This window comes from Poecilia mexicana, unplaced genomic scaffold (assembly GCF_051168715.1).
Source record: "Poecilia mexicana isolate PSO_F unplaced genomic scaffold, ASM5116871v1 scaffold_1, whole genome shotgun sequence".
Lineage (NCBI taxonomy): Eukaryota > Metazoa > Chordata > Actinopteri > Cyprinodontiformes > Poeciliidae > Poecilia > Poecilia mexicana.
The window spans coordinates 3,650,495-3,671,900 of NW_028263370.1; the positions used below are offsets into that span (position 1 = coordinate 3,650,495).

A 21,406-nucleotide genomic window follows, 5' to 3' on the forward strand; every position below is an offset into this window, starting at 1 on the left:
GGCTCTTTGTATGCCGTCATAGCAAAACGTCCCCTCTGTTACGTTATCTACACACAACATATGTGTCCCAGCACCATGCCTTACACATGCACATGCAATGAGACGTACATGCAGAAAGGACCATGCCAAAGACACATTCATAGTCTTGTTATGAAGAACCTACTCGCTTTATGTTTACTGCCAATTCTGGGTGAGTAATTTGGGAGTTATTAAGATCTGAATGGTTTTTTTCCTGGGCTGATATTCCTCCTGTCTCGTGTTGTTGATTTGGTTTTTTGTTTTTTGTTTTTAGCTCTTGCAAGTTTGCCTGTTACGATAGGTAAGTGTGATCGTTCAGATATGCAGCAGCGTTTACTGCCAACCAGTGAAAACTCTTCAGACACTTTGGTGCACTTTATAAACGGTGTGGCAGAAAAAAAAAGTTTCAGGAGGACACATTTTAATGTTTCTATGGTGAACTGGAAAAATGGGTGAAACTGGTGTTTTAAAGGGATTTATGAGAAAATATTCAGTCAAATTTGGATTACAGACTTTCTGAGTTCACTTTGGCTTGCTGATTATCAACAAAAAACAAAATCTAATTATAGGTGTGAGACAGAAAACACAGGGTAAGTAACCGGCAGCAACGTTTAACAGTGTATGTAGCAAGGATGACAAAATCCAACCAACTCACCTGCTACAATTTGATATAATGGAAGATTCAATGCCTTCAGTGCTTAATCTGTGCTGTGAAGGATTAAGGTTTAGTTGCCAATCCAGTACTAGCATATAATAAAGTGGCAGTTGAGCTTAAATCCATAAAGGGATCAAATAAAAACAAGAAGGGAAATTGTTTCTTCCTGATGAAAGTACAGCAATCCCTGCACAGAGAGACGAGAACCGACTTTAAAATACGAAACCAAATTCAAGACGCATGAAAGATCAAAGGTCGAATACACAAATTCAAGATAAAATCCTAAAACATTAAAACTTTAATGCCATGACGCCTGTAATCAACTCTCTCGGATTGTCAGCAGCAGTTTTCTGCATATTTTGATACAATGTGATCATAAATGCATGCTTTCTTTGGGGGGTAACCATTACTAACCCAAGAAAATGTGATTTCAAGAACAGTTGTCCTTCTTTTACTGCCGTGAGTCTGCCAATTTCAACTTGACCCTTCCACTAGTTTGTCATAAAGATTTTTGAGGACATATACACATTAGTACATTCTTTACAATAAGTTTGGCTTGGATCTCCAGGTGAGCCAGGTTCTCTCCGTCCGGTGCTGTCCGGCCCTGACAGAGCCTACCTCAACACCAGGGCGGTCTTCCGCTGTTTTGCCCCCGGCTTGTCCTCTCGGGTCGCCTACAGGCTGATAAAGGATCGTGTCCCACTCGCCACAGAAGTCAGCCAAAAAGGGAGCCAACCTGCAGCGTTTCCCCTGAAAGTCAAAGCAGCTTCAGGCGGCTCGTATCGGTGCAGGGCGTTCGCTGAAAGAAAATCAGGATTCAGCAACGGGATCAAACTGACTGTAGTCAGTAAGTATTGGACTTGTCTGGGTTCCCAAGCTTCACACTCAGTCTAATGCTCTTTATCTATTTCTAGCTCCGCCATCAAACACAAGAGTGACCTCTGAGCCCTCCCCGCCGGTTGCCTATGAGGGGTCACGAATCGTCCTGAGCTGCGACGCCGAGCAAGGATCTGACCTTAAGTACACCTGGCACCTTAACAGGAAGGAAGTGACCTCATCGACCGCTGGATTTGTTATCTATGAGAACAAACTTGTGATGGAGGAGGTGACTCTGGACCAGGAGGGAAGCTACAGCTGCATTGCTTGGTCTGTGGTCCAAGACATCAGCAGGTATTCAACCAGCGCAGAGGTCAAGGTGACAGTCAAAGGTAAATGCCAACAAAACGATATTTCATGCATGCTGCATCTCTTCATATGAAGGGTTTTGTTGTGCCTTGTGGTGGTGAAGTCGGACCTAAATGCAGATATGGCCGAGGCGGAGAGTTGGTTTCATATTTAATGAAAACTGACAACAAAAACTTACAAAAAACAACACAGGGAGCCAGAGCAGAACAAAAAACACAGGAACTAGGCACAAAGCTGCCAGGATGTAAAGGGAAAGTAACTGGAGGAACCAGCAAGGAATGACTGAAAATGAGTGGTAAAAATACTGGGGAGCCTGATTACTAAACAAGGAACAGATGGCTGATTAGAAACAGGTTGCAGGTGTGAGAGGAGAGAGAGAGCTAACAGGGGAGCTGTAAAAAAAAACTAGACACAAGGAATAAATACACAGAATTAAACTAGAATCACTAAAAAGGACTAAAGTAAAACAGAAATTAGGCTGATCTAATGAGAATATGAGGCAAACAAAGAACAGTAATCAAAACTATAATCAAATAATCAAACCCCAAAATAACCCACGACCTGACAGGTTTTGACTCTGTTTTTAACTTCATCCCTGGGTGTTGGATGGATTTGTTGTGTGAAATTGTTGGTTTGTTTAAGTTTCTTCTAAAATACATCCTCTCTCTCTCTCTCTCTCTCCATTTCTTTCTCCTCCTGTTCCACAGTCAAGATCTCAAAACCGGAAATTTCCATCTCTGTTTTCAAAGACGGGCAGAATTACCATGGAAACGTAACCTGCCGGTCCTCAAGAGGAAGTCCACCTGTGAGCTTTTCTCTGCTACTGGACGGCAGGGAGGTGAGGTCCGCCACAGCTGCAGAGTCCCTCGACGCCTGGTTCGACGTTCCCGTCGTGCTCGGACTGAACATGGGAGAGGCCCGGTGCCGAGGGAGAACGGAGGTGCAGGACCTGAAGAGTGAGGCCCTCGCTCTGGAAGTAGGTGAGACGTGTGTTCAGGGTCAGTTCTGTGATCCACACTGCTGGTTCCACCGCAGTGAAGTTAGTTTCAAGTTGGATATTCGATATTCGAGCTCCGCGGAGTGAGCGGCGTTTACCTCAAGGTTGATCCGATTTCGGAACGCTACTCTCGGCCAGCGGTTCTCTATCGCTCCCGGCCGCAGCGCCCGAAGGTTCACTTAGGGACTATCAACAAATTACTGAACCTAACATTCCTGTCAAAGAAATATAATGTTTTCTTCAATAGCTTCCAGGTCATGTGACCTAATGACTCAAAATCACTTTGAAATAATTATACTAGTCCCTTTAATTGAGGCACAGACATTTGATTTCCATTTTAAATAATTTTCCATTTTTAATTAATTTTTTTCATCAAAATTGAGGGTTTTTCTTCAATAGCTTCCAGGTCATGTGACCTAATGACTCAAAATCACTTTGAAATAATTATACTAGTCTCTTTAGATGAGGCACAGTCATTTGATTTCCATTTTAAATCATTTTCCATTTTTTAGGAATTTTTTTCATCAAAATTGAGGGTTTTTCTTCAATAGCTTCCAGGTCATGTGACCTAATGACTCAAAATCACTTTGAAATAATTATACTAGTCCCTTTAATTGAGGCACAGACATTTGATTTCCATTTTAAATCATTTTCCATTTTTTATGAATTTTTTTCGTCAAAATTGAGGGTTTTTCTTCAATAGCTTCCAGGTCATGTGACCTATTGACTCAAAATCACTTTGAAATAATTCTACTAGTCTCTGTAGATGAGGCACAGTCATTTGATTTCCATTTTAAATCATTTTCCATTTTTAATTAATTTTCTTCATCAAAATTGAGTGTTTTTATTCAATAGCTTCCAGGTCATGTGACCTAATGACTCAAAATCACTTTGAAATAATTATAATAGTCCCTATAGATGAGGCACAGACATTTGATTTCCATTTTAAATCATTTTCCATTTTTTAGGAATTTTTTTCATCAAAATTGAGGGTTTTTATTCAATAGCTTCCAGGTCATGTGACCTATTGACTCAAAATCACTTTGAAATTGTTCTACTAGTCTGTATAGATGAGGCACAGTGATTTGTTTTCCATTTGAAATAATTTTCAATTTTTAAAGAATTTTTTTTGCCAAAATTGAGTATTTTTCTTCAATAGCTTCCAGGTCATGTGACCTATTGACTCAAAATCACTTTGAAATAATTATACTAGTCCCTATAGATGAGGCACAGACATTTGTTTTCCATTTTAACTTTTTTAAATTTTTTTAGCAATTTGTTTTGTCAATATTTAGTATTTTAATTCAATAGCTTCCAGGTATTGTGACCTATTGACCCAGAACCAGTTTGAAATTGTTCTTTTATCCTGTATAGATGAGGCACAGTCATTTGTTTCCTATTTTAACATTTTTTTTTATGTTTTAGCAATTTCATTTGTCAAAATTGAGTATGTTTTTGCAATAGCTTTCAAGACATGTGTTCTATTGATTCAAAACCACTTTGAAATCGTTGTACTAATCATTAGAGATGAGGCACCCTCATTTTTCCCCATTTTAGATCTTTATCCATTTTTTACATCATTTAAATTTACAAATTAAAAAATATGATTGGTGTTTAATATCTTAAATTTCATGTGACCAACTGAAAAGGAATAAAAAGGGCTAAATGGAATAAAAATGAGTTTGCACCACCTATCCTGTCTAGTAGAATAATTTCACATTGATTTTGAGTTAATAAGACCCAATTAACTTATGGGTCTTATGACCCATAAGCTATTGAAGAAAAATCAATCAATCATCTTCCCCTTGTCTGCAGTCAGGTTGCGGGGTCAGCAGAGGCCCAGACTTCCGTCTCCCTAGCCACTTGTTCCAGCTCCTCCAGGGGAATCCCTGGAGGAGCTGGAACGCTTGTCCACGCTGGAGAAACATCGTCCCTCCAGCATGTCCTGGGTCTCCCCGGGGCCTCCTCCTGGTGGGACGTGCCCAAAAGACCTCACTAGGGAGGTGTCAAGGAAGCATCCTAATCTGATGCCTGACCCACCTCAAGCTGGCTCCTCTCGAAGTGAAAAATCAGCAGCTCTACTCTCAGTCCCTCCTGGATGACTGAGCTTCTCATCCTATCACTAAGGGAGAGCCCAGACACCTTATGGAAAAAACTAATTTTGGCCGTTAGTTTGTGATTTTGTTCTTTCAGTCAATACCTTTAAGCCTATGCCATAGATGAAGGTAGGGACATAGATCGACTGGCAAATCGAGAACTTTGCTTTTCGATCCAGCTCTCTTCACCACGACAGATCGGCATAGCGACCACTTTACTGCACCAATCCTTCTATTGATCTCCTGTCCATTTTGCCCTCATTCTTGATGTTATGGATTCTGTATTTTCCTCCATCTCTTTTACCCTCTTAACACGCTGCAGCATACATAACCATGTTTATAAGTGACTGCTAACATGTAAACAGACTGAAACTGATTAGAGTACCGTTTGGGGAGGGTCCACATTGCAGAGATGAATAAAAAGCTAAACTTGCTACAATCTTTGCCTCACTTGGCACAACGCTGGACGGTGATTATAACATATGAAGCATGAAGTTCAATTTGGATGATAAGTATGGCTTGTGGAACTGGATCATCTTTTAGCATTAAAGTTTGTTTTTATATATAACCAAATCTCATTATTTCTCAAGGTCATTTACGATGAGTGGTTCTGGTCGGGTCCTGAAACTGGTTAATGGACATGGGTGGAGAACAGAGACAGAAATGAATGAACTCCAACAGTGAACAAGATCCTAAGATGTTTAAACGCCTCCACTTGGGTCAGGACAATCTTCCCTGACCCAAATAAGGCGCTCTACCCTTTTCCATGACCATGGCCTTGGATCTGGAGGTACTGATCCTCCTCATCTGCATCCTGCTCCAGTAAAGCTGTAGATCATGACCTGATGAAGCCAGTAGGGCCACATCATCTGCCAAAAGCAGAGGTGTGATCCCAAGGCCACCAAAATGGATCCCTTCAGAACCCCGGTTGTGCAGAACGTGGCCTCGGACAGAAAACACCCAAATCCAAAAATCTAATAAAAATTTTATTTATCACATTTCAACAACAAGGCATTTCAAAGAGCTTTACACCATAAAAACACAAAAATACAAAGTCATAGAAACACAGCCAACAACTGAAACATTACATTATCTCACTACATATCAGATTGTTTATTAATGTTCCATTAATTAGCGCATGGCTCTCATCTCGGGTCATGCGATGAGATGAGACTATTTCTAGTCAGAACCTCTCAACCTCACACACCAGCTCAGGCTCCCACCAGAGAGGTGATGCCCATGAAAAGTCTACCACCCAGGGTCAGATGGCCAAGGTCCCCTCCCTCGGCCTTCTAACATCCCACATTGCACCCAGCCCTTCTGGCCCACAGTTGGTGAGCCCATGGGAAGGTGAATCCACTGTGGGCTGAGCCTGGCCAGACTCCATGTGTTTTAGCACCAGATGCTGCCACGGAGCACCAACTCCAGGCCCGGCTCCAGGGTGGAGCCCTGGTGACCTGCGTCCAGGTGAGGGGACACTGTATCCATTGATTGTGCTCTTTATAAAGGGTCTTTGGGCTGCTCTTTGTCTGGTTCATCACCTCTAGCATTGGGTGACCCTACAAGGGGTATGAAGCCCCTGACAGCATAACTCCTAGAGTCACTTCAACACTCAAACACTTTCATCATGATAAGGTGGCAGCCTATGGAGGTGAAGAGAAAATAGGAAATATATATTTTAAATATAAAATTGCCTAAAAAATAATAAAATGGGTCAAAATGAATTAAAAATGAGCGTACCTCATTGCTCCAGTCTACTAAAACAATTTCACACTGATTTAGAGTAATTGGGTGAAAGTTTAGTGAGAACTCCTGCTCGGGTTCTCACTAAAACCAGGAACATAGATCACATAACACCAGTATTAAAGTCCCTACAATGACTCCCTGTAGCTCATAGAATAGAATAGAAAAATACTGCTGTTAGTTTATAAATCACTGAAAGGTTTAGTACCACAATACATTAAAGATCTGCTGTTGTATCAATCTTCCAGACCCCTCAGGTCTTCTGGTTCTGGTTCTGCTCTGCATCCAGAACCAGAACCAAATGAGGAGAAGCAGCATTCAGTTTCTATGCACCACAAATTTGGAACAAGCTTCCAGAAAACTGTAAAACAGCTGAAACACTGAGAGCCTTTAAATCTCGACTAAAAACCCAGCTGTTTAGAGCTGTATTTGAAACGTAATCAATTACGAATTTAATGACAGCTCTTAACTTAATGTAATGTTTTGATTGTTGATTCTATGTTGCATGACTCTGTGTTTTCATGTTTTTATTATATAAAGCACTTTGAAATGCCTTGCTGCTGAAATGTGCTGTACAAATAAAATTGGATTGACTGATTGATGACATAGAAGCTAATATAAAAATACCTACAAATTATAAAAAGGACTCAAATCGAATATAAATGTCTGTGCCTCATCTATAGGAACTATTATAATTATTTCAAAGTGATTTTGAGTCATTAGGTCACATGACCTGAAAGCTATTGAAGAAAAATACTCAATTTTGGCAAAAAATTTTCTTTAAAAATTGAAAATTATTTAAAATGGAAAACAAATCACTGTGCCTCATCTACACAGACTAGTAGAACAATTTCAAAGTGATTTTGAATCAATAGGTCACATGACCTGGAAGCTATTGAAGAAAAATACTCAATTTTGGCAAAAAAAATTCTTTAAAAATTGAAAATTATTTAAAATGGAAAACAAATCACTGTGCCTCATCTATACAGACTAGTAGAACAATTTCAAAGTGATTTTGAATCAATAGGTCACATGACCTGGAAGCTATTGAAGAAAAATACTCAATTTTGATGAAGAAAATTAATTAAAAATGGAAAATGATTTAAAATGGAAATCAAATGACTGTGCCTCATCTACAGAGACTAGTAGAATTATTTCAAAGTGATTTTGAGTCAATAGGTCACATGACCTGGAAGCTATTGAAGAAAAACCCTCAATTTTGACGAAAAAAATTCATAAAAAATGGAAAATGATTTAAAATGGAAATCAAATGTCTGTGCCTCAATTAAAGGGACTAGTATAATTATTTCAAAGTGATTTTGAGTCATTAGGTCACATGACCTGGAAGCTATTGAATAAAAACACTCAATTTTGATGAAAAAAATTCCTAAAAAATGGAAAATGGCTAAAAATGGAAATCAAATGTCTGTGCCTCATCTATAGGGACTATTATAATTATTTCAAAGTGATTTTGAGTCATTAGGTCACATGACCTGGAAGCTATTGAAGAAAAACCCTCAATTTTGATGAAAAAAAATTAATTAAAAATGGAAAATGATTTAAAATGGAAATCAAATGTCTGTGCCTCAATTAAAGGGACTATTATAATTATTTCAAAGTGATTTTGAGTCATTAGGTCACATGACCTGGAAGCTATTGAAGAAAAACCCTCAATTTTGATGAAAAAAATTAATTAAAAATGGAAAATGATTTAAAATGGAAAACAAATGACTGTGCCTCATCTATAGGGACTATTATAATTATTTCAAAGTGATTTTGAGTCATTAGGTCACATGACCTGGAAGCTATTGAAGAAAAACCCTCAATTTTGATGAAAAAAATTCATAAAAAATGGAAAATTATTTAAAATGGAAATCAAATGTCTGTGCCTCATCTATAGGGACTATTATAATTATTTCAAAGTGATTTTGAGTCATTAGGTCACATGACCTGGAAGCTATTGAAGAAAAACCCTCAATTTTGATGAAAAAAATTCCTAAAAATGGAAAATGATTTAAAATGGAAATCAAATGTCTGTGCCTCATCTATAGGGACTATTATAATTATTTCAAAGTGATTTTGAGTCATTAGGTCACATGACCTGGAAGCTATTGAATAAAAACACTCAATTTTGATGAAGAAAATTAATTAAAAATGGAAAATGATTTAAAATGGAAATCAAATGACTGTGCCTCATCTACAGAGACTAGTAGAATTATTTCAAAGTGATTTTGAGTCAATAGGTCACATGACCTGGAAGCTATTGAAGAAAAACCCTCAATTTTGACGAAAAAAATTCATAAAAAATGGAAAATGATTTAAAATGGAAATCAAATGTCTGTGCCTCAATTAAAGGGACTAGTATAATTATTTCAAAGTGATTTTGAGTCATTAGGTCACATGACCTGGAAGCTATTGAATAAAAACACTCAATTTTGATGAAAAAAATTCCTAAAAAATGGAAAATGGCTAAAAATGGAAATCAAATGTCTGTGCCTCATCTATAGGGACTATTATAATTATTTCAAAGTGATTTTGAGTCATTAGGTCACATGACCTGGAAGCTATTGAAGAAAAACCCTCAATTTTGATGAAAAAAAATTAATTAAAAATGGAAAATGATTTAAAATGGAAATCAAATGTCTGTGCCTCATCTAAAGAGACTAGTATAATTATTTCAAAGTGATTTTGAGTCATTAGGTCAAATGACCTGGAAGCTATTGAAGAAAACATTATATTTCTTTGACAGGAATGTTAGGTTCAGTAATTTGTTGATAGTCCCTAAGTGAACCTTCGGGCGCTGCGGCCGGGAGCGATAGAGAACCGCTGGCCGAGAGTAGCGTTCCGAAATCGGATCAACTTTCAGCTAAACGTCGGTTACTCCGCGGAGCTCGGGCCGGGAGCGGTGGAGAACCGCTGGCCGACATTAGCGTTCATAAATCGGATCAACCTTGAGGTAAACGCCGCTCACTCCGCGGAGCTCGAATATCGAATATCCAACTTGAAACTAACTTCACTGCGGTGCTGGTACCCTCGTTTAGGGGGAGCCACTTCTTAATTCCTCTTCATCAACCTTTCTCTATGACCGGCCGTTATATTTAGAGACAAAAATATTGGGGTTTATTATTATTATTATTATTATTATTATTATTATTATTATTATTATTATTATTTTACTCTGCATACCCGTTGAGCTCATGGCCTTCCTGTTGTCCTCTTCCTGCGTCTCCAGTCCCGGTCGGGCCGGACGTGAGAGTGGAAGTGGACTATCTGTACGGCGCCGAGGCCACGCTGACCGCTGCCAGGCTGAGCTGTCGCCTCAGCAGAGGGACGTTCCCACTCTTCTCCTGGCTCCTCAACGACTCCGTTCTTCTGCCCGAGGAGATTCGGCCTCAGGCTGTCCTGTCCCGCCAAAAGCAAGTCCTCTTCCTCACTCAGCTCAGCGCAGAGGATTCTGGGTATTACCGCTGCAGGGCCAGAGACAGCTACGAGGACTCGGGGCCCTGGGCCGAAAGCGCCGCTGTACTTGTCCAAATCACCGGTGAGAAAAGATATTTATCATAAATGAAAAGCTGGAGATGCACTCTCACGTTTCCCATCATTTATCCCTCATAGTCTGCACGGTTTTAGGCACCGGATGTCCAGGATACAAATACTTTAAACAGTCGGGACAAAGGAAACAAATAGATGTGTAACATTTCTGATTTATGCCGCATTATTATACACTTTGGTTTTCCATTCAAAGCTGAAGTAAAATAAGTACTACTTGGGTTAATATGCTATTTCTTAACTTTATTAAAGTATAAAACTACAAAACTATAAAACATTATCAAGACCAAGTATTTTTGGTCTAGTTTCCAGTGCAAATATCTTACTTGAAATAAAATAAAACCAGTTTACAGGCAAGTTTTGAGCAATAAATATGAGCCTTTTTTTAAGTCGCTTATTTTTTAACGCTGATCGTTTTAAGATAGTAAAAGTTATAAGTGAAATAATCTGCCGGTGGAACAAAACATTTCACCCTTCATCAGTAGTTTCAAACGAGAAATTCTGGATTATTTTTTTTTAACTTGGTGAAAACAGAAATCAGCTGTTTAGCTGTTCCAGTCACTGAATCCCAATCTAAGAGGTTTAAGGTCTTTTAACTATAAGTACTTTAAATTAAAAGTATATGAGTTAAACAAACTTGCATGGCAGCGTCATGGTGTGGGGAATCTTTTCTTTATCAGAGAATCTAGTTTGAGTTGATGGGGAGATAGAAGGAGATAACCTGGAATAAAAGCTCTGAGTCTGTGGTGAAGGAAACAGAACCAGAGCTACACTTTGATCAAAGCATATCGATGCGTTAGAATGGCCTAGTCAAAGTCCAGAGCATTTGTGGGAATAATATGCACTTGAAAACCGACGTGTTACAGATTTTTTCCATCCAATCTGATTGACTGTGGGATATTACGCAGAGAGGAATGGACCAAAATGTTGTTTTCTTAGACCTGAGACAGGGATGCCAGATACAAATACACACCACAGTTTTCACATTTTTACTTCAAAAACAAAATCAAAAACCATGCATCCCCACCCCGTCCCCGGTTCACATTCATGCATCGTTTTGTTGTTCTCTATCAGCTGCAGCGATGAGCGATTTTAATTCTGGTCATGTTTTTTCTGCTTGTTTTTCCGTCAACCAGAGGAAATCCTCAACTCGATGACTCAGGCATCATTCTGCAGTGAAACTTCACAAAGTAAAAAATAATATACCACACTAGTAATGTACTCTAATAAAGCCACGATGTGTTAGATTAACTTCTTTGTATCTTCTGACCTGCAGAGTTTTTCACTGAAGTTATCACCTTAGTGTTCTGCTGCTTCTTCCTGCTGATGCTGGCGGTGGCCTCGGCCTGTCTGTTCAAGATGCTTGGCCACTCCCCAGGTCTGTGCAGCAAAGCGTGGGTGCAGTCTGTCCCACTGAAATGCGGTACTCATTTGTTGCTCTCTGCATGTGTCTTATTTGCAGCTCCTGCCAATGTTTCTGCAGCTAAGTAAGTTCTGCCACTTAATTTAAAGCCATTTTATCGTTTCTTTGATTTAAATCGTCTTGTCGACACACATGAGATGCCATATTTCCTGTGATTCCAGCACAATACCGTTTCATCTCTCTGAGCCGGAGTCTCAGACGGACACTTCGTCCCGTCGTGTCCAGAACCAGGTAAACCCGGAGTACGCCAGAGTTAATCAACTTTTCTGACGTGATAATGGAATGCTTTACTTCAAAACCCCATGTTTTTATTTTTATTTAAAGCTGCACTAACAGCTATATTTGCTCGGCAGCACTTTTATAAAACGATACAGAAGTAATCAATAGAGGGGGCACTTACTCTGTGTACTTAAGTTTATTGTGATGTTTCCAGTCCGGACCCAGTTGCTGCTCTCTGGAAAGAAATGTTAACTAATAAAATTAGTGGAGGTCCTTTATTGATACAGTTGATTAAGCAAAATTATTATTTTTATGTGTTTTAATGTTAATTCAATTGTCTGCCAGGTCTCCCTCAAAAAATAAAAATAAAAATAAAAATACAGATGATAATCACAAAGAACTTGCTGGTTATATAAAGAATAACAAATAAAAGATTTTAGAAATAAAGTGTTGCACTGGAAAAAAATGTTTCCCTGTTATGTAGGTTACACACAGCTACAGCATTGTTTATGGGCATAAACAATATAAATAAATACATAACATAACATAAAATATGACTGCTCTCTGCAGCAGATGTTAGTGAACACGTCGCCCATCTCTGACCTGCTGGTTTCAGCTTTTAACCGCTCGTCATCTTGAGATTTATGTGAGACAAGAAGCTCTTTAAGCTTCTTCACTCAGGCTGGTCTTTAGTCTTTCAGCCCCTAGATGCTTAAAATATGCTCCTACGTCTTAGAACATATGATTTTGGCAAAAGTGTAAGCTTTCAGCTGCGTCCGTTCGTCATATCTCACAGTTTAATCAATGGAGGCGGGTCGCTCAGTTTCTAGAGCAGAAAAACAACCACAGTGTGTCAGCCGCCATGTGATGACACATGATCTCTGAGAGCAACAGCTGCAGGAGTTACACGCAGAGCTGGTGATAGCGTTTGGTGGTTTCCACAGACCCGACTAAATTTGCTGAGTAAAGCCTGTTTTATCTGTTCGCCGTCACAACGTGGGCTGAGTTTAGGCAAAGCGAGGTGATCCGTCACCTGCTGGCGTCACTGGAGCTGCGACCGCCAGCAGGAACAGCAGCAGCAGCGAGAACAATTCAGTCAGCTTTTTATTAGTTTTTTTTTCATCCATTTCATCTTTACATATTTTTTTTTAATTGTAGTTAGATTCTTTAAATAGTTTTAGTTAGATTTGAATGGATTCTAAAAATAACTACTACTAATAACAGAGTTTCATATTGAATTATATATTTTTTTAATAATCCACATTTATTAATGTTTTTTTTTTCACTTTGACAATTGAAATTGTTTAAATAGATCCATTATTATAATTACATATAATAAAAAAAATTCATATTATTGTCAATATATTTCCTTTGTAATTTTAGGATTTGTGTTTTTGTTCTGAATGCCTTTTTTTTGCCAATTTTATACAGTTTAGTTTTTTGTTTAGTTTTTTGTTGTTGTTTTTTTTGCCACGTCTTAAAAAGTTTTTGTTCCACCTGAATAATTTTGCCACATGTCACCCACATAATTTATTTATCTGTCATAATTTTAGTTTAGATTTTATTTTACTTGTCACCTCTAAAATTAGATTTTTTTTTAGTATTGTACACTTTTAATTTTTAATGACACAAATGGACACGATTTTCAAATACATTTCTGAAGGTCTTTCATTTTCTAAAACACTTGAAAAGAAAAAGAAAATACTGTACACGCAAAATATATTTTGACCTGACTTAACGTGATTGGACTATTTTTATTTTATTTTTGTTGATATTTTAGCTTGTGCCGTACTTTGGCTCCCATGCAGACTATAAACTTTGCAATATAAAAAACATATAACTTGCAAACAAAAAAAAAAGACATGCGAATTCTGTCTTTGTTTCTGTTTCAGACGGCTGAAATCACAGTATGAAAACATCCAAGAAGATCCTGATTTATGCTAATTATTATTTATTTATGAAGTAACCAACTTTCTGCTTTCAATAATCTGATATGTTTTATAAAATATTCTAAGAGTGGGCTATTCCTGTATAAAGGGTGATACAATGAGTTGAACTTCTACTGTACTTTGTAATTTTGCAAATAAATCCTAAAGATGTAAAAGTGTGTTTTCATGAGTTAAGTGAAAGAAAACAATGTTTTCTTGCTCCTCGGTGAGTCTGAGTTTGTTTCAATGAACTGCAGCAGGACGGTTTTATTTCTCCCAGCTGAAGTGACGCTGAAGCTCTGGAGGCGTTGGCCTGCAGCTCTATCAGCCGCCTGCACATTTCTCTGCCTGTAAGGTAATCAGACGCACGGCTTCATCCACCCAGTTACAACTGCCACTTATTCCCTCCGATTTTACTCCATCCAAAGCCTCCCGCTGCGTAAAACGACTTCAGCATGTTTGCTTCTGTGTTTTTGGCCATCCTGGGTAAGCAGGCAGGCAGAAACTCAACCGAGTGTCGAGGATTTTGAAATAATTTAACATTTCATCTCCATTCCTACAGGGTTGTGCTGCTGCACAAAAGAGAGCAGTAAGTACATTTTCATGATCATTTGTGTGCCGTCCGGCGAGGAATGCTGGTGGCTCTTAGGGATTTCTTTCTTCTTTTTTCCCCAACAGATCAGTTCCAACTGGACCAGCCGCGACTCCACGGCCCCTCGCAGGCTTTGGTACGAGACGTCATTGTCTTTGAGTGTGAAATTCCCAGTTCAGAAAATAATGAAATGATTCTTCTGACATTATACAGGTAAGTAGAGTCAAGTTGCAGTAGGAGTTAAACGCATTCGGAGAAATGGAGCAACGGGAGACATGTTGAAATTCCTGTCTTCAGGAAGGATGACCGTAAACAAATGTTTGGAGAATACACCCTCCTAGCCGGGGAGGAGACGGGAAACTTTTCCCTGGTTATCAAAGCTAAGCACGAGGGCGACTTCGAGTGTGTGGCCAGCGCACAAAACGACACCAAAATAAACGAGACTGTCAGCAAAGCGCACTTCTTAAGGGTTATTGGTAAGTCCCGTTGAGGAGGACGAATTATGCATTGAAAACTGTTTCCTTAAAATATAAGGTTACACTTAGCAACAGTTCAACTCTGGTTAATTTCACTCATCAATGGCATGAAGTCTTATTTACACACACTTTGTCAAATTCAATAAGACAGAATAGAGTAGAAGTTCCTTTTATTGTTCCTCGGTGGGGAAATTCACCTTTTTTATCTTCAAGAAGGCGTTTTAGGAGACCTCACAAATACATAATCATATCTTAACACAAGCATTCAATGAATCAAAATTACACAGTCGTGTAAACTAAATACATCCTTATTAAGATCATATCTCTGCATGTTGTTGATTAGTTATGGAAGTGCACATTATTTAGGTTTTATAAAGTAGGGCTGCACTACTACAGTATCGCGTGGTTTCATGGGGAACAGGTTGAATGTCACTGAAATAATCTTATGATCTGCTAAATGAGTACAGAGAAGACAAATTAAAAAAAAATTCAAATACAGAAGCTCGAAAGATAAAATCTTTGCATAATCTCTTTTCTGACAGCTGTGGTAGTGACGTTTATGTGGTTTGTTTTTTCCGTTTGTTTTGCAGTGCCAGTCGTCGGCGCTGCGATCGTTTACACGGGTCCGACAGAGATCTATGAGGAAACCGAGCTGGAGCTGCAATGCAAAGTTCAATCTGGAAATCACGTTTCCTACAACTGGTTTCTCAATGGGCACCTCGTCTCTCCGTCTCGTCGCCGCTGGATTGGAGACAACCGGTTAATAGTCACCAGGTCAGTGATGGCACAAAGCATGGCTTTAAAGAAATCCTTTAAGACCGGAGCGTTAAATTACTGGAGCTTTTTAAACTAATGGCTAAACGTGGGCAAACCCACGTTTGTGCCTCCATCTAATTCTCCACATGTCAATTGTCTTTTGAAACTTGCAGCAGTGCTGAATGCTACTTATTGATGTAAAAATTCAGAACAGTTTTTATGTAATTCTTTAAGTTTGTTGAAGAAAATCATCAGGCAATGAGATGAGGTCTTTGTGAGGAAACAATTGTTTTTCTGGTTAATTTTCCGCCTGCTGTGTTTGTGGCTGCAGCCTGGTGTGAGAATAAGTGTGAACTGCTTGCATTAGCTGCATTTCACGAGTCTGCGCTTATTTAGTGAAATCTGCTCCGTAAATAAGAAATTATGACTGAATAATGAAAAATAGCACAAAATAAACAGAGAAAATTTATGTTCTTTGTGAATTACCCATATTTTCCCTCCTGGTCCCTTTAAAGATCTTACATGTCAACATCTGCACTGTTGCTGAAACGAGACTGAAGTCGCTGCCGATGTGCAAACATAAAACACGATGTCGTCTGTTTTGGTGATAATCTGTTTCGGTTGTAAGAGTAAAGTGTTTGCTTGTTTAGAGTCAACATGATCTGCGTCTCTTTTAGAGCGTCCTCTGAAGATGGCGGCGCCTACATGTGCCAGGCTAAAAACGTCTTCAACGAAACGACATGGTTCACCTCCAACAGCTCAGACCTCGTTATCACCGTCAAAGGTTGGAAGATTACATCGTGACTTGCAAACGTAGCTAAACCAGATTTTGTCATGTTGCAACCACAAATGTTGATGTGCTTTATTGGGGAGATTTTTTTTAAAACAGTTCCGTTTACAACCTGTTTCTGTCAGAAGTCGTTAGTAAAGTGAGTAACCTAATCTCAAATCCAGCCGTTCTGTGAAAGAAATTTCTGATTCGAGTACAATTTCAATCAAATGCATTTTAAAATGTGCAACGCGACAAAATGTGGAACAGCTTAAAGGGGTTTAATACTCTTGTGAGGCGCCACAATTCAGCCCAGCAGAACCGACGTCCTCCTCGTTTGTGTTTCCTCAGATCTGGTGTCGACCCCTGACATCTCATTCACCGTGGTGAAGGGGGGTAATGGCTCCTATTCGGCCAGCATCACCTGCCAGGCTGAGAGAGGCGATCCTCCTATAAGCTTCTCGCTCTACATGGGCGAGAAGCTGATGCTCACGGAGAGCTTTACAGAGAGACACGCCACGTTCACTCTTCCAGTGGTCATGGACCAGCACTCTGGATGGCTGCAGTGTCGGGCCAGCAACGGGAACCAGACTGAATACAGTCGATGGCTGCCTTTTGAAGTCGGTAGGTAATAAAACTCTGCTGTGTTTTTTTCTTTCTCTGTAGATCTGCAGTAAATACTTACCAAAATAAGTGCTACACCCCCCAAAAAATAAAACTTTATCATGAAAATCCCAAACTCTTTGCTGACTTCCTGCTGCAGTTAGCTGTGCTGCAGTACAAATGCTATCAACATTAGGAGTTTATGGTGTTACTTCATTGTGTTTACATTCATTGGGAAGCGTTTCATTCGGCTACAATGGAAGAAACCCAATCCGTTACGATTCGATCTTTGGTTTTTCTGTTTCAAAACAAAAGAAAAATAAAATAAAAAATAACCTTGTTGTTTTATTGCTTTTGTGTTTTTAAACTTAAATAGATGTATGCAAGATCAAAACGATTAAAAAACATAGTTTGATTTGATCAAATATATGGTTGCTGTTGTGTTTTTATATGTGATACTGGAAATGGCAGAAGGCGTCAAAGAAGAAGAGCATACAGGAGATTATTGCACCTCGTATTATCATTTATTTTTACGTTGAATGTTAAATACATCTTATTCAGAGTTCATGAGCTCAATGAGATGCATCGACTGTAACAAGACAAGGATTTCTGCTGGGTCGGGGTTCGGTTTAAGTTAAACCAGAACTGCACACAGTTTAACTCGAACTGAGACAGTAAAAGTGGGCAGAGCAGCAAAAGGTCAAAAAAAGCCAACGGCTTACAGTCCCTCTGACTTTGTGTCTCTCTTAACCTTTCTCTAGTGTCAGTCGCCGGCCCCGTGACGGTCCAGTCTGAATATGACATGGGAGATAACTATGCCGTCATTGGCCTGAGGCTCTACTGCAAGGCGGCAAAGGGAACTCACCCTCGTTTCCAGTGGTACCTCAACCAAACACCTCTACATGAGCAGGGCAGCTTCTTCTACGTGGTGGATCTGCCGCCGGAGCAGTCGGTCCTGCTGCTGGCCGTGGGGAGGCGGAGCGCCGGAAAGTACCGCTGTGAAGTGTGGGACAGCTTCGACAACAGCACAGTCATAAGCAGCAAAGCGCTTTACGTGGACAAAGAAGGTAGACGCTGAATGCTGCTTGAACAACGTCTCCTTGAGACAAATCACTGACCGATTTCCCGTTTTTCTCCCTAGTGCTGAATCGCCTTCCAACCTTAGTGGTGGCTGTGGTCTTCAGCTGTTTCGCGCTCCTGATTTTCCTGGTGTTGTTTTGTTGTCTGTCAGGCGTCATCTTCAGTGAGTTCGCCTGATCTCATATGTTTGTACGTCTTCCTTTGCTGTGAAGGGGAGATGCTGAACATTTTTCCGTTCTTGTTTCAGGGTGGAAACAATCTCAACAGAAGTCAGAGTGAGTGTTTTTTTTTTTATTTATTGGAAAACAGAGTAATCTAAGATGGGTTTTTTTCTTTCTTTCTTTGGAGGAAAAGATAACGAATGACTTCCTAGATTCAAAGTGAAAATTAAAATGTCTCTATTCCAGTTTTTCTTTAGCGTCACAGCTGCTTTTAAAGGAATAGGTCATGATTTGTGAAGCGAGGTTTTGTTAAAACATTATAAACCATAGATTTGTCTCTTACCGTCTTCATAATCCAGCTCCCACAAAATTCTTTCAGAACCTCCCTCATTAGTTTTGACCATAATTCAGTATGAAAATAAAGTGATGGAGATTTGAGATTACTAATTGCCAGAATATTTTTTGTTATTAACCTAAAGATGAAATCAGAAGAAGGCGACTGAACCTAGTAAGAGTGTTGTTACTTATTAGTAACAACACTAATAAGTGTTGTTACACTTATTTCAAGTGTAACAACACTTATTTCACAGTGTTGTAAAAAGTCCTGTACTTACATGGGGTGAAAGGCCATTTAATGAGGAAGATGCCATTAGTCCACAAGCAGGATTAAAAAAAAAAAAAAAAAAAAAACTAGGTTAAAGTTGGAAAATGACTCGGGGATAAATCTTTTGATTTTTGTAAACATGTCTTGTCGTCTAGTGAAATAGAAACTAATCTAAAATTTTCTGACGTTTCGCAAACAGACGTAGTTTTGCAATCTTGACTTAAAACAGCAAAGTGTTTAACCCTTTCATGCATAGTGGTCACTACAGTGGACAGCTGTCTAAAAGCCGATTTTCTTGTGCTTCTTGTGGATTTTTATGTTATAAATGCACACAGACCACTGAAGTGGACACTAATGCATCATAAAATACTGGCCATCAGCTGCAAATGCAAGAAATAATTTTTGTTAAACCCAATATGGCCGATAGACAAACAAGCATGCCGACTGACCCGGTCCCTCCTTCTACTGTAGACGGTAAAAAAAATATCGTGACATCAGATAACCCCTCAATAACAATACTACTGATGTATTTTTTAAATAACAACTTTGTATTTGGAGAAAATTACAATTGATCACCTAAAAAAAATTACTAAATTTTTCTTCCTACCTTTTTATGCCTTAAGAAAAGAAAATAAAAAATGGAAAAAAAAATCCTGACACAAAGGATCATAATTCATGCATGAAAGGGTTAGTCTGATTTGACGTCAGATTTAAGAAAAAAAAACAGTGTATGTAAATATCCGGTTTCAGCTGCATCTTTGTTCAAAGACGAAGCAACACTATGGCGTATGCTTTGTTGCTTCTTCTGGGAGAAACCATTTTACCACAATCCCACACCTCCCACTTGAGTTCCAGCCGATAATAAATACCCTGCACGTCTTCATCACAGTGTAAATTTGTTTGGTTGTATTTTCCCAAACGATTACACAGATCCTAAGAGTCAGGAGCTGAAACTTACGTAAAATGTTTCTGAAAGGCGAACAAGCTAAATGTGTTTAAACTCACTGTTAGGTCGAGTTTTGTAATGGACGACAGACCTGTTGTATCTGCGATCGAGATGGTAAGTCGGCATTCCTCCAAACCTGAAGGTTTCCACCATGTGGCACCACCAGCCTGAATGCCTGACATAAATCTTCTCCTGTAGGACTGGACAGAGTACAACGAGGACCCTGAGGTGGCGAAAGCACCAAGAGAGGACGAACTTTATCAGGTGACTCCATCGTTCGGTTCAATATTCAGCCATTATTAATAAATATTCAAACTACTCTCCTCATGTCCTGGTCAGGAATCTGAAGCCTCTGAGGACGAATGGCCTCAGATCGAGCAGGAAAGACGGACACTGGAGAATGAGGCTGATGAAGACTCAAACCGAACACTAGAACTTTAAAATAAATGCATTTGGAGTTGATAATCTATACCTTGGTGCCATTTTAGTGTAGATATTTGCAGTAATGGTTTTAGCAAAAATGATGTTAAAGGTGTTTTTATAAAATAAGCAGTGATTTTTAGTCAAATATCTTGAACTCTTTCTTACATTTTGCAACATAACATCAACTTACTTACTTGGGATATTACACAAGTTTGCATAAAAAAACAACATATTCAGCATTTGTGACTGTGCCTTGCTGTTGAAATTCCCTGAAACCTGTCAATGGATGGCCAGGAATTAGACTGCGCCTAAAGCATTGACTATCCATTGCTAAACTGCAGAGGAGGGAACCGAAAGAGTTTGTATTTCTGCTGAGTTTGCACTTGGTTTGGTCATAACTTTCTGAGTGTCCTGAATGTGCGCCACCAACCAGTGTTGTGCAACTAGCAAGAACAAGAAGTTAAACATGTTGAAACTCAATCATGTTCATAGTTCATCATCTGAAGGCTGTTAACCAGTTTCATAGCTGGTTTCTGTATTCGAACTGCCCTGTTGTTGAAATACGCTACAGAAATAAACTCGACTCAACACAAACTACATTTCATTAATTCATCACTTTTAAAAATAATGATAAAACATCTCAATTACCCTGTGAATAGTATTATCATTTGTAAACTGGTCTTATTTAATTGATGCACTCGTGTTTAACTCTCTTTTGTTCTCTTTGCTTTTTCACATTGGCTAAAAATAAAAGCTGTAATCATTTTCCTGCATTAATCAAAAAGGTGAAACTGAATTCTGAAAGTTTGACTGAAAGCAGCTGCAAACTTAGTTTTGTTTAACTGATCAATCATGCAAAAATAAAAATCAGATCTTCTTATGCGCCGAGTGGTACAAATTATTGTACCAATAATTTGGTACAATCAGATGATGATGCTTGGGACAAGAGCCTTGAGTTCATAATATTGTCAAGGTTAAGAAAGGAAAAAATGTTTCATCAACCTGCAGGTGAGCAACATTGAAAAAAAAATAGCATCTTTAGTTCTTGTTTTCAGGAAAAATGATCAGGTTTTTGTTTAATTATGAGGAGAACCGAAGCCGAATCTCTTTTATTTCAACAAAGACATTCTCTGTTGCTGTTTTTAATGGTGAAAACGTCATACTATATTAAAATGTACATGAC

General features: G+C 38.9%; 2 protein-coding genes across 6 annotated transcripts; both read left to right on the top strand.

Annotated features, from left to right (window-relative positions):
- Positions 1-52: 52 nt before the first annotated feature.
- Positions 53-13,989, top strand: LOC106917543 (Fc receptor-like protein 5). 4 transcript variants are annotated; one of them, XM_088008901.1, is made up of 11 exons: positions 53-190; positions 293-319; positions 1,242-1,520; positions 1,588-1,881; positions 2,608-2,838; positions 9,927-10,235; positions 11,380-11,433; positions 11,520-11,621; positions 11,706-11,730; positions 11,828-11,897; positions 13,778-13,989. In XM_088008901.1, the coding sequence occupies exons 1-11, from the start codon at positions 61-63 to the stop codon at positions 13,796-13,798; spliced, it is 1,542 nt and encodes a 513-aa protein (XP_087865027.1). In that variant the 5' UTR covers positions 53-60; the 3' UTR covers positions 13,799-13,989. The 4 variants fall into 4 exon arrangements, with proteins under 4 accessions (XP_087865027.1, XP_087865059.1, XP_087865007.1 ...); XM_088008933.1 differs by lacking the exon at positions 13,778-13,989 and adding an exon at positions 12,456-13,587 and having other exon boundaries at positions 2,566-2,838; XM_014986588.2 differs by having other exon boundaries at positions 54-190; positions 2,566-2,838.
- A 149-nt stretch (positions 13,990-14,138) lies between these two features.
- On the top strand, positions 14,139-20,817 carry LOC106917540 (Fc receptor-like protein 5). 2 transcript variants are annotated; one of them, XM_014986576.2, is made up of 13 exons: positions 14,139-14,299; positions 14,376-14,402; positions 14,492-14,618; positions 14,703-14,881; positions 15,472-15,655; positions 16,315-16,421; positions 16,758-17,030; positions 17,771-18,076; positions 18,151-18,252; positions 18,337-18,364; positions 19,866-19,914; positions 19,999-20,064; positions 20,140-20,817. In XM_014986576.2, exons 1-13 carry the CDS (start codon positions 14,269-14,271, stop codon positions 20,239-20,241), a joined length of 1,581 nt encoding a protein of 526 aa, XP_014842062.2. In that variant the 5' UTR covers positions 14,139-14,268; the 3' UTR covers positions 20,242-20,817. The 2 variants fall into 2 exon arrangements, with proteins under 2 accessions (XP_014842062.2, XP_087865125.1); XM_088008999.1 differs by having other exon boundaries at positions 14,273-14,402; positions 14,492-14,541.
- The last annotated feature ends 589 nt before the right edge of the window (positions 20,818-21,406 follow it).

Coding starts and splice junctions, on each gene's coding strand:
- LOC106917543 (XM_088008933.1), top strand. CDS start 61: ATGTGTCCCAGCACCATGCCTTACACATGCACATGCAATGAGACGTAC. Junction 1,521..1,587: donor GATCAAACTGACTGTAGTCA/GTAAGTATTGGA, acceptor ATCTATTTCTAG/CTCCGCCATCAAACACAAGA. Junction 11,434..11,519: donor CTGCAGTGAAACTTCACAAA/GTAAAAAATAAT, acceptor TCTGACCTGCAG/AGTTTTTCACTGAAGTTATC.
- LOC106917540 (XM_014986576.2), top strand. CDS start 14,269: ATGTTTGCTTCTGTGTTTTTGGCCATCCTGG. Junction 18,365..19,865: donor CAATCTCAACAGAAGTCAGA/GTGAGTGTTTTT, acceptor ACTCACTGTTAG/GTCGAGTTTTGTAATGGACG. Junction 20,065..20,139: donor GAGAGGACGAACTTTATCAG/GTGACTCCATCG, acceptor TGTCCTGGTCAG/GAATCTGAAGCCTCTGAGGA.